Source organism: Lepisma saccharinum, chromosome 13, assembly GCF_977018435.1.
Source record: "Lepisma saccharinum chromosome 13, izLepSacc3.1, whole genome shotgun sequence".
Taxonomy (NCBI): domain Eukaryota; kingdom Metazoa; phylum Arthropoda; class Insecta; order Zygentoma; family Lepismatidae; genus Lepisma; species Lepisma saccharinum.
The window spans coordinates 82532952-82546539 of NC_139241.1; the positions used below are offsets into that span (position 1 = coordinate 82532952).

Sequence of the window (13588 nt, forward strand, 5' to 3'; positions counted from 1 at the left end):
TTGTGCTGTTAGAAAAAGTTACTTGTTGATGTGAAAAATGAATTACGTATGTATAATTTGCTGCACAATATCAGGGTGGCTGCTCACTTGGAATTCCTTGAATTCCGGGAATTACACGTGGATTGTTGGCACCGGAAATTATGCGTGAATTATTGGCTCTGGAAATTATTCACGAATTTTGGCAAAACATGACAAAAGGTACAACCGGATGTTTTCTCTATTCCAATTTTGGAAGTACGTAGACGTGAAAAATTGCAACTTTTATTAATCCAAATCCCATGAAATTTATACAAGTTTATAAATGTCCTGAGGCAAGTTTCTCTCAGTTTAGATTTTATTTTATTTTATTTTTTAGGAAGAAAAAGAAAGCTGCATGGAAAATAAAAATAATAATTCTCAAACTGTTAACTTTTTAGTGTCTTTTGCAGAACAATCTATGTGACAGACGGAAGATTATTACAAAATAATATATCTTGAAGTTGATTAGGTAAATTTTTTGGTACATTGGAATCATACAAACCCTTTAAATTGTTAATATTTTTATGTGTGGTAGGGAGGGTGAGAGGCGGTAATACGTAGGGTTGGAATAGCGAGAACATTCTGCTTGTATCCTTGAATATTTGGAAAGTTCGCCTTGAAAACAAGGAATTATACTTGAATTTTATCATGGCCCTAGTGACCACCATTAATCTTTTTGCGTTATCCACACTCAAACTCCACCTTTGTCTGTGAGGATCATTTCATGTGCTGAAAATTATCTTTCAACAGAAACATAGTCAGTAATGCAATTGCAATCAAGGGGTTCCGGATTCGATACCCGGTGGAGGCACATAGTGGTTCGGATCCCACTTTAAACTGTAGGTCCAGTCCCGATTAGCTTTACTGTGCATAAAGTTGACTTAAAACACCAAAGCAATCAATCAAAGCAAATTTTACCTCGCAAGACGTGAATACCAAAGAGGACCAAACTGACACAAGAGTGAGGAAATCTAGGGTGACCAGACATACTCTTTTTAAGAGTATTATACTCTTTTAGAGGTTCATATACTCTATACTCTTTTCAATTTGCAAAAATCTCCAAATATACTATTTTCCTTGCTATTTAATTTCATTCATTATTTACGCGTAAAAACGTCTTAAAATCCACAGAACGGAAAACGTCAAGATATCAACAAACTGAAGTATTTACTCCTTGACTCAAGAATTTCCTATGAACAATTTCAAGTGTCATTTTCATATTCCATCAACAAGCAAAACATATTTCAAATTCATTGGAATTTAATGATAATGATTAGGGCTGAGCCGATTCCACTTTGAACCGATACCGATACCCTTACCGATTCCCACAGATACCGATACTTGAAAATTGCAATAATTAAAATTTGTTCAAAATATTGATCAATATTGGTGTGTAAATATTCTCCTCCAATTATATGCATCAGCATACCAAGAAATTTGCTTTAGATTATTCAAGAATTGCATCAGAATATTAAAATAGATATTATGTAGTCACAAAATATAGTTTTATGTGCAAAATTAGTGTAAAATAAAAAGGAAGTTTTAATTTTGCATTATTTCCAGGATAGTTAGACTGTCAAGAAGTCGCGCGGAATTTTTGCGGACCCCGTGAAAGAGCAAAATGCATGCGCACCTTCAACCTATAGACTATACTCTTTTTGGTCAACAAATATCTGGTCACCCTAGGAAATCTCAGAAGTTTTCACTTGGGATTGTGCAGGCAGTAGAGACGATTAGGTGCCAGAACTGAGAATGGGGAGGAGGGGGTGGGAGCAAGGACAGTTTTTATCTTACTAGGCAAGGCTTATCATTAAAGTCTATAGTGCAGGAGTAAAAGGTAGGGGGGGGGGGAACTGTCCATGTTCGCCGCCACTATCTGGAGGTAACAGTGACGTCAAGACATTTTTTGCTTTGTTTGAAGCTTTCATAAACATCATATACGTACTTGGAGGGAGGAAAATCGACAGAAAACATGTTTTTCAAACTACCTAGTCATTGAATTATTTCGCCACCAAACCTAGTGAGATATAAAAATCCCGTAAAACCTAAAAAAAAGGTTTAATTTAGGCACATAAAGCTAAAATAGGTTCTAAAAGGCAAAATAGATTAGTTTAGGCGCTATAAAACTTCGTCAGCTGTTTCGTTTTTTAATGAAACGCTGATATAACTTGTTATTTCTTATTTATCTGCAAAGGAAAAAATAGGTTTAAAACCTAAAATTTGAGGTCTAATTATGATTCATTCCATGAACTAGTGTATCTTGTGTATCATCTTCTAATAAGATGTAGTGAAAATGTGATCCAGTGAAATGTATGATAAAGTTATGAATGTATACATTCTAAAAAAAGGTCAATAAAAAAAGCAAGTAATACAAGCTTGCCTCAAGCTCTCGATCCATCTGGCCAACTTTTAGCACATATTTAACATATAATTTTGACATTGTCAAACATTTTCCGATATAGGTTGTATTCCATATTCATGATTTAACTACATTGTTCCTTGTTGTGTTAAATACAAATTTTTGTTCGCCAGTGTTCTCTGCTGTGTACTCTTTGTTTATTCAAATCTTGACAATGGAAAATGCATCTCTTATTCTAGCATTCTTGTCAACAATAGAGACTGCAAGCTCATGCTATCGCGGTGAAATCCTTTGCATGTTTTAAAAATATTCTCATTATTTCACGAGATACTGAACGCAGTTTCAGTCAATATAAATCTGTCTTTAAGGACAACAGGAGGATATTTAGGTTTCAGCACTTAAAAGAAAGTTTCGTAATCAATTCTTTCGGTAACAAAAATAAAGAGCATTTTTACATTACAATTAATGTCATGTAAGCTTAGTTTGTTAATCCATTGTTTTGACAAGAAAAAATAAAGCATATTTTGATATTTGAATTTTGCATTAAAATTAATGCAAAGTAAGCCTAATACATTTTATTTACACCAGCTCCTTCTTTAATGAAAATTGCCACTTTGACCTATTTAATTCCAGTTTCGATTAAAATAACTAAAGTGTAAATCACCAACCCTGAGACCTTCTGTAAACAAACCGTCTCACCGATTCGATGTATCAGTGAACACGGAGACCTTCCCGCACGCATAGAACTCGCCATGTTGAAAGTGGCACTACTTCCTTGCTGTTCACATGATTATTTTTAGAAAATAACCAATGTTATAAAATATCATTATGTACGTACAAAAATCTCTAAGCTCATTGAAATTTACAATGCATATTCCTACAAAATGTTCACACTTATCTTGCCTTGCCATGTCACCAAGTTATTTTACGAAGTGTACTATATTTGGCGGAACAAAAATCGTTATTAGGATGCTTGTCAAAGTTTCCAACCGCAATAAATTTACGAACTTTCTTTGTCTTGTTTTGATGATCATCATCAATATATTTTTTTGGAAATACAGCATTGCATAGGGCTGTTTATGCCCATTATAGGTATATTTTATTTACATAAGATACAATATACATAAAATCTACAGACAAATTTCAAATACACTCCTAGCTATATCAAACCTTAGAAATATACATTACACTATTATATCATATTGTCTAAAAAAAAATGCAAGTAAAATGTATTCAATTCGCATGCAAGAAAGAAGCCAAATTTATGGGAAATGATTACTGGTGCAAAGAGTTAACCATAAAAGTGAAGCAATAAGTACAAAGGAAAGAGCATTGGGTTTAAAATGAGACCTCATTTGCGGCAGCATATCCCATACTACAAAGTTGCCGTTGTTTTACCTTACGTAACGAATCCTGTCACGTACACAAACTGCGTTGCTTTTCTTTGAAATAAAGGACCATAGATGGCAGCATGCAAAAGGAACAACGGTTATATGAGGTGATGCATAAAGCAGTCTAGAAAGTGGGTAAGAGATGGCACCACCCAGGAGAACTTATACGATTGTAAATAGAGACAACGGAAAGAGCAGATATGATGAAATAGTGATTGTATATATTAATACTAATTATGAGGAAATAAATAAATAAATTTAACATAATAACAGGATATAAATAAGGAGAAAAGGGGAATTATCATTCAGTAACGGCATAAGTGATTAATATACAAAAGTAATGAAGTCGAATTGTAATTTCGATTTTGTGTCTTTTTCGGTTCCCACGAACTTAGAGTTTCATGTGGCTTTTGGGTTGTTATTTCCCAGGTGTAGCGCCATCTCACGGCAACAGCCAAGCACATTTGGAAGCGCATACACTGTAGCTCCAAGTTAAGGTTAGCGCCGGCTAGGCGGCGATCTTTAACTAACCCCTTTCTCTTTGTTTGTCTGTGGGATTGATTTTATTTCCGTCAATTTAAATCGACAAAGAAAAGGAAGAAGAAATATTGATTACAAGAAAGAGAAGCCTTAGCGATTATAAGAAGAAGAAGCCTTATTAATTGCATGAAGAAGGCACCTTAAGAAAAAGATGATATATTAATTAAGAGGCTATAAGAAGAAGATGCCATATTAAGAAGAAGATGTCATATTAATTATAAGAAGAAGATGCCATATTAATTATAAGAAGAAGATGCCACATTAATTATAAGAAGAAGATGCCATATTAATTATAAGAAGAAGATGCCATATTAATTAAGAGGCCATAAGAAGAAGAGGCTATATTGATTACAAAAAGAAGAAGCATAAAGAAGATTAGCCACAATAGAAGAATAATATTGTATAAGAGGATTTACAAAGATATTAACACTTGTATATAATTATTCAAGAATATAGTACGAATTGTACCCTCCGTAGTGGGTTAAATCTGTTGTTTCTTTTCATATATTCTTAGCGTTAGTAACCTTGGTCTGTGCCCAGAGGTATCTCACTGTTTCTACCCTGTGCTAAGCTGGCAGATGCTCACGCGAGGGACGTGGCAATCCTGTAACAACGCTGGAATTTCGTGGGGATTATTTTACTTCTATGAGTTTGCAATGCTTTCTGCATGCACGTGGTTTTGTTTACAGAAGGTCTCAGGGTTGGTGATTTGAACTTTTTTTTTATACATAACTATATAACACATTTTGGTACATATATATCCGTGCCCTGGTTATACTGTATGGATTGTGTTGGTTTTTAAGTCCGCTTTATGCACAGTAAGGTTTATCGGGACTGGACCTACAATTTAAAGTGGGATCCGAACCACTATGTGCCTCCATCGGATATCGAACCCGGGACCACCCTGATTATACGTATATGGTTCAGAGGAATGTGTTCCATGTATTTGTATTTTACGTCGCATTTGACATCTTTATGCTAATCGCAACGATGATGAGTAATGATGCTGGTGATACAAAATAACACCCATGCCCACAACAGGATTCGAGCCTGGGACAGTCTACGGTTACGAGACAAAACATGTATATTTCGCATGCGGCTAGGGTTTTAGTGTGCTCATGGACTGAAACCGCCGTGATTTAGTCTTGTTTTGCACCGTGTTTTGAAATATGTTGTAATAGGAAGGAGTTGTTTAGCTCGAATATGATGTTTCATTTTGCAGCTTTGACATTTCCTTCTATATAATCAGGTAACTTGCGTAGTTTTCAAGAAAATTATGTAAGGAATCAATGTATCCGAAACATAACGGGGCATTATTGTACTCAAAGTAATATTTTATGTTGTTTTGGAAACCAATTTCGTGCAAGGATTATGTTGAAGTTATATTCCAGATTGGAAAACAAGTTACGTCACCAGAGGTGTTATTGTAGTTATCGGTTCAGTTGGAGGTCACGTGCTCTATTCTGACTATTTCGTCAATACACAGTCTCCTTGCAACAGTGTAGGACCTGTTGAAGATTCAGTGAGACGGTTCATGAAGAACCCAAGTGTTTACCAACAAAGGAGCTTATGGTAAGTCGAGTTACAAGTCGACTGCAAATTGCCGGCTGAATGCTATTTTATCGTATCTCCACTTTTAAGACTTGATTACGTTTTCGTGTTCCGTACATGTTAATGTGCCACGTTCAGAAACGACGTATCTGGTTGTCAGGTGGCGTGAAACATTCTTAAAAATTAAAATGTTTATGCAAATCTTGTCGTATATTACAAATCCACATAAATCAAACTTTCATCAGTTAGTGCAGATGGACATACGACAAATACTATTCAGCCGGGGAAATGTGATATATATATAGTGAGTCTCACGTTCAACAATTACTGTACAAAAGATAACTGAATGCGTAAACCACGCAGGGCCGTTTACCATACTTTCTTTAACCAAAACGTGTGTGCCACAACAATATATGTTTCATGCTTAACAACAATGCACTCAAAATTAGATAAAAGATAAATCAAAAGCGTAAGCCTCGCAGGGCATTTCTCCAGCATTAATAATTATATATTAAAGAATATGGCTATCACGCAGGATAGCTAAATGTGATGACCACGCAGGGTCGTTACAGGATATTGGTAGTGGAAGTGTTAATCGTGCACCTCCTTACTTACAAGATTCAATGTCACCCCACTAAGATACATTAAGGCGCTACAAATTTTAAGTTCAATGAATAAAAGTGATTAATAGGAGAAACGATGTACGAACGCCACGTACGATATTGTGAAATATTTTCAATTAAAATGAAAATGTGGATGTAATATTGTTCATTGCAGATATGCATCAAGTCGGTGACATGATTCCCAGAGTGGTGTTTCTTCTCTCTCCTGCCATGCGTTGCAGCTGGTGTGCTTCATCTGGAGACAAATTACCAGACACCTCGAGAGATGGAAGATTTGTCAAACTGCGTCCTGGATATCCTAGGCAAGTACTTCAGTAAAGCAAGAACTTTGTATTTCTTGCAGGATGAACGCGTTGATGAACTGAATAGTGCCATTAGCAGAGATGTCCGGCATCCAGTCATGTCCACTGAACTAAGCAAAGGCCGTATTCTTGAATACAAGTTGGGGATGGGAAGGTTCTTGACAAGAGACAACGTTCATTATTTGATTACTTTGAAGAACGCAGAAATCTTCCATGGAGCTTTTGATGCCATTATGCTTGCAATTGCCTCTCAAAAAGATGTCAAATTCTTGATAGTTGTTGCTAGTAAGGAAGTTAGTCTAAACGGAATAATGGAAATTCTGTCGGTTTTTTCGTAGAGTGCGCATTATGAATGTTGTTATCCTTCATCTGATCAAGCTACCAGAAAACATTCCGGGGTACCATGTGGCAGCAGGCACATACTTCCCCTATTCGGAGTACAACTGTGACAAGATTGCAGACATTGTAGACGTGTGGAATGGCAAACAGTTCGTTTATGGAGAAAACCTTTACCCTAACAAAGTAGGGAATTTGCACATGTGCAAACTATCATTTACGGCACAAGAATACCATACCTTTTATGTCGAAAAAAACTTACCTAAGGATAAACCTCAACTGACAAGTGTACATGGGAGGATGCTGAATGCTTTTGCGCAGAAGCACAACTTTACTTTAATAATTGAAAACTTTCGATGTACTGGCATACAAGGAGGTTGGATACATTCTGAGGGAAATAGAAAACTTGACTCCACGGAAATACGTAACGGAAAACTGGAAGGTACAATAAGGGAGATACCCGCTAATCCATCATTTCATGTCATGTATGATTTAATTTATTCAATGGCATCTTTCTGTGATGGGTTCGTGGTTCCTGTAGGAAAACATTATCCTCCATGGATGAACTTGATCTTTCCTTACGGACCTATTTGTTGGCTATGCATTTCTATTAGCTTCATTCTGTATTTTGCATTTTTGAAATGCCGTTCAGAAATTCCTCATAATAGTCAGTCAAGCCTGTTGTTCAACTTGTCCATCGTTTTGGGAATCTCTGTTCCTCAAATGCCGGAGATGTTATGTTCGAGGTTTGCCTTTGCCGTTTGGGTGCTTTGTTGCTTGGTGCTGAACGCAGGCTACCAAGGCTGTCTCTTCAGCTTCACAGCTCATCCCAAAGTGGAACCACCCATTGATAGCCTGGGGGAACTTCTTGCTTCTGGACTGCCTATAAGTTCTATGGAGGGGATGGAGACGCGGTTCAAACAATTCGAAGGCGACATCTTCAAAGCTCTGTACAGCAGATGGGTTCCATCCAAAGACCTTGGAGATACCCTCGAAGCAGAGGGACGTCGCCCTATATGTGCTTACCTATTACATAGATGAGATAGCCAGGGAAATGAACATAACAGATCCGTATGGCACACCGCTTTTTCACATTATGCCACAACGCATTTACACCGACCCTGTAATGTTCCGCATGAGGCGTGGTTCCCCCTTTACAAAACCTTTTGAAAGTGTAATCAATGCGTGTTTTGAATCCGGTATATCCAAATTGTGGGAGAACATCGAAATGTTTCGGTACAGGATATACATTCAAAATAGCTATCGTTTCAAAGAAGTTGAAGAAAACGTGGTCTTTGGATTAATGAACGTAGAAGGGTATTTTGTCTTGCTCATACTAGTAATTATTTCGAACTTTATTGCGTTCGTAGGCGAACTCCTATATAAAGCTGTCGGAAAATGGAGATGCAAATAGAAGATAAAAGAGAATTAGAATACACACAAGCACACACTGATTCATGTAGTAGGGTGATGAAAATTTGGTGTATCTCCTAATACTGCACCTCCCTCGGTACATATAGGAGCATGTCCTGTTCTGATCAGTACTATAACCTTTGTCAAAATAGTTCCAGGACTGATGTTGTGAAAATAATATATTCAACTCACCAAGTAATGGTTCTCGGTCATGTCAAAGTATTCCCTCTCGCATGTATGCACAGATGCTACTGTTTCTGTAAGTCTAGGAAGCAAGCAGAGAAAGCCTCTTTTTGGTGCTTCTCAGCTCATCTGTAGCTTCCCTTTCAGCGGCATTTTCACACGGAAAAACTGGCGAATATGGAGGGTGTGAAAGAGCAAGAATACGGTGTTTGGCGAGCAGTATGGGACCTTGCATTATCATGCAAGAGCTACCACTGATGACACACATGCATATTCAATTTCAATCTGATATAAAGCGAACATTAACACGATGGTGTTCTCAAACGTTCTACATTTTCGGAGGTATGTGCTGTTGAAGGCCGGCCTGCTCTCCTGAAACCTCTTATACAATTCGAACACACTGCCTCTTGATATTGTCTGGTCACCATAGGTTTGCTGTTTCATGTTACATGTATCCGTGTGCGTTTTTCCTAGCTTAACGCAAGAGTTAATACTAGTAACTCTCTGCTCCAATTCCGAGTCTTGCGTGACTCCAACAAAATGGGCCAACACGACGACCAAGTGTTGCTTGGACACATCCCTACCACCTGGTGGTGCTTACGCGAAACCACTTCCGAGGACATATATGTCCACAAAACATATCAGGTGATTACACCCAATTCGCCTGTTTCATTATCACTAGAGAACGGATATTTATGAAATTCCATATTCTCTATACGTTCCGATATGCATAAACTCCATTGCGCATGAAAAAATTAATATTTCATAATATTTTGACAAAAGCTTCACATTTTACCAAATTTTTCATATTTTTTATATTTTAATGTTTTATGCCGAAGTTGTCTTAATTATATTACAAAAATCTTCGTGGAATCGCCAACAATATGTTTACGATATATTTGTTCTTTTTTCTGTTCTTTGGGTTTTCCAAGCATTTCTGGAGCAAAATGCCATAAATCTATGTTTATCTTCAGCCATTGCTGAGGATGACTAGTTCTCAAACCCTTGGAGGTGTTTGGGAGGGAGGAGCTAGTGAATGGAATTTCTCTGTCCATCAGTTGCTGTGCTTCATTGTTTGTCGTGACTTGTGGCTGTTGTGAGCAGGACGTGGAGAATTGTTTGCTAGGAATAAGTGATAAACGAAGATGCCGAAAGCTGGAATTCGAGATTGGTGATCTGAATTTAAATGTTACCGTACAGATGGGAAAACAGACAGACAGACAGAAGATCTAAACTGCTTACGGGCAACATGGAGAAACTTGTCGTTATTTACTGCAATAAATAGGAGTTCTGCACATGATTTGCAGTATATACTGAGGAAGTAATTTTGTGACCAAAGTCGTTTATTCCATTTATATTTGAAACATGTAGAAATACTTCGAAATAAATTTTCATATTTTGGCATTTTCAATTTCATATCTTCCTAAAATTTTCTTCATAAGAATCCGTTCTTTAATTATCACAATTTCAGAATTTAAAGTGGAAAGCGACTCTACCAAAATGGCAGATAGTTTCGGAAAGGTTTCAAGTGTTGAAGTGATGCCGGCAGATCTCCCTCCAACCCCCAACCCCTTCCCCCCTTCGTAGCACAGCTTCATAGAGAACAAGTTGATAAGGTGTGATCTCAAGGAATTGCTTACCAACATTCTGTCGCGTATCTAAAAATGGGACTAGATAAGGAGGATATCAAAACCCCGGACAGAAATTTTTGACTCAGATGCCAGCCTACATGAACTCTCCACGTATGGAAGACCTTTTCAGGAAGGCAGAAGGGAAATATTAAGTCCGTTTCATCGTATTCAAACATTCATTGAGAATAATGAACGTACATTGATGCGACTCCAACAATGTAACGTCAGTTTGTGCCATAGAATAGGCAATTTGTTTCCTTCACATTATTCTCACGAGAACTTTAATTATTGGAATACTGTCAAAATTGCATTCATCAGCTAGAATAAATTCTTCAATTTTTCGTTGCACTTTCACTAATTTTTGGTGCAGTACTTTGCTTTTAAGTGCAACTATTGGGTTTAGACACTCAGACTTTTTTGCTGTTAAAATTTATGAACCAGTGTAGTAAATACATGTAATATAAAGTATTTTTTGTGCATTTTAAAATGTATGTATGCAAATGGGTATCAACTACACTCACGAAATTAGTGTAATATTTATAGTCTGTGCATGAAAAATATTCACATACACATTGTTGAAATTCAAATTTAACGCAACACTTTATATAGGTTAAAGTTACAGTGATGTAAGTCAGTCACTGAAAAAAAAAACAGACACAGAAACCAGATCTACATAAGTCAATCTGTTAACAGAAAACGTGAAGTAAGTCATATATTCATTCAACTGGCAACAGATGACAGTTTAAGGTCTAGTGATAAAGGAAACAGCTGTTGTGTTGATCAGCAAAGTGCTGTGAGTCAAACTGTTTTTTTCTTTTTTTAAAAGTGACTTACACCACTGTAACTTTAACCCATCCATATATAAAATGTCAGTTAGTTTAGTTATTGTAGCTTAAGTTACTTAATTTAAGCGTGACATGTAAGGCTAATGTTTTACATGTATACACATACACAGGCAGACTTATTTTGCTTAAAGCTTGGCCATTATAAGGGGATGAATTTCTGAAGTGATTTCCTATTCTTTCACATTTCACCATCTCCAGAACGAACATTTCAGTGATTTTGTTCTAATATTATACAAAAATTTAAAAAAAACCAAACATAGCATCTGGAAGTATAAATACGTAGATTTTGCAAAATTTCTTCATGTTGGAGTGACTTGTGTAATGTGTTGTGAAAGCAGAATTGTTCAATTTGAATTCATTCCATGATAAAATGTTTTCTTCTAGTTTCACACATAGCATCATAATATCATTACTAATTGCTTCAAAGATGTGGTAGTATACATATTCAATCACATTTGAAGTAAGCGCAAGTAATGTATGAAGATATTGTATCTGCTTCTATACAAAATAAAGTTAAGAAAACATTTTATGACATCAATGTCTAACTCGTTCCATAACTTGCATCTTTTCAACACTCGTCAAGATTACAATATCGTTCTTATCTACACTAAAGTTGCTGACCAAGGCAGTTTATTAAGTTTAGTTGTTCGTCTGAGTAAGACCTTGATAGAGGGTAGAAATGTTACGTGCAAAGTATTTTTAATTCTTAATAAACTGCCTTAGTCAGCAACTCTGGTGTATTTAATATGGACACAAGGCTTAATTATGTTATCGTTCCTATCCTGAGAAATATCGTATTTACCGACATATAAGACGCACCGGTGTATAAGACGCACACTTCTTTGTGCACATGTTTGAGGATGGAAGTTTTATTACTGAATATTATAATTAATTTAAAATATATAGGAATATGTATGTATGTAGGTATGTATGTACAGTCCAGCCAAGGAAGACTAAACTACCTGGAAAGGACGATTCCAAACGCGAGAGGGGAAGCAGGAAGAAGCACTCGCTAAACTATCCTGTGGTATTTCACTTGTGTTTATTACCGCTTTCTGTGTTGTGTTTGTGATGGCTCTTACAATTCGCAAGAACCGTTTCGAAGTAGAGTAACAGAAATTTGGACGTTTTGGCCTCTGCTGTACATTCTACAAAACACCCTCGTTACACTAGAAAATGTTAGAAACCATTCAGTTACTACATTTATATTTATAATACTACATACAATAATACTATTATTAGTGAATACTATCCTGATTAATGCTGTGTACATTTATGCTAATTATAATATTAACTAAGGACATAAATTTAATTGAATGATCTAATATAAAGCTACTTGTTTTAGAAACAAGTTCATCTACTAATGTGACGATATGAATACTTTTCTGATATGTTCTGTTTGCTGATATGGTACATGGATGACTTTAATTTCGTTCTGAACCCTAACATAATTCGTAAACATCTCTCTATGTATTTTGGCAGCGATGTTACTACGTTGAAACTTCATTGTTGTTTCCACAGCAGACAATTTTCAAGGAACCCGCTCCCTGCCCAAAGTGCCGTCACCCCTATTTAGCCACTGAACACGTCCGGTTAGCGCATGCGCACTTCCGTCCATGGTCTCGGCTAAGGCAGCCAGACAGTAGGTCTACTTTCAAGAGCTTACGTCGGTCCATGTGGCGGAGTGATTAACACATCGCGCTACGACGTCAGGTGTCCCGGGTTCGAATCCCGGTGTGGGCATGGATGTATGTGAGTGTCCCTTCATCAAATTCATCCCAATCTTCGCGAATTAGACAAAAAAGAAGTAAAATGAAGCAAATCAATCAATCAAATTACTTACGTAATCTAACTAGGATGTATTTTAATCTTTTTCGTTAACCTTTTCGAGGGGAAGGGGGGGGAGGGAGGAAATTTCGAAAACGTCTTCGTTGTCGTCGGCCAAAGATCTACCTCCGAGACATTCGGAGGTAAGGTCTTGAGTTGGCAACAATGGACTAACGCACCATTTGCTTCTATGAAACAGTGATTATAAACATTCATTTGCATAATATGGTAGAACTGGGAAATTAAATGGAAGTAAACTATCATTACAGACAACTGAAGATTGTATGAAGTATTTGCATACTCACCCCTTTTCCGGACCTTTGAACGTTGTAGCTGTCTCCATCGTTGTTCACATTCTCATTGAAGCATCTCACAGATTTAACTTTTGTGAACGCTGTGGGCTTCTGGGACAGACTCCATGGCCAGGAAGAACCGTAAACGAAGTCCCCTGGATCTTTAAAAATATTTATTTTCGAGATTTGTTCTGTAGAAACAAGTTGAATTGATACATATCATGTAAGCACACGGCCATGAAAATAGGCGGCTTGGCGGAATTGCGCTGGTGCCAC

At 36.8% G+C, this 13588-nt stretch overlaps 1 protein-coding gene across 1 annotated transcript in view; it reads right to left on the reverse strand.

Moving 5' to 3' along the window:
* The window catches only part of LOC145996836 (uncharacterized), a 53513-nt gene that overhangs the window by 30515 nt on the left and 9410 nt on the right, over positions 1 to 13588 (reverse strand). The window contains exon 4 of the mRNA XM_083133369.1: positions 13325 to 13473. Coding sequence (XP_082989495.1) covers positions 13325 to 13473 — 149 coding nt within the window. The remainder of the gene's footprint in view (positions 1 to 13324; positions 13474 to 13588) is intronic.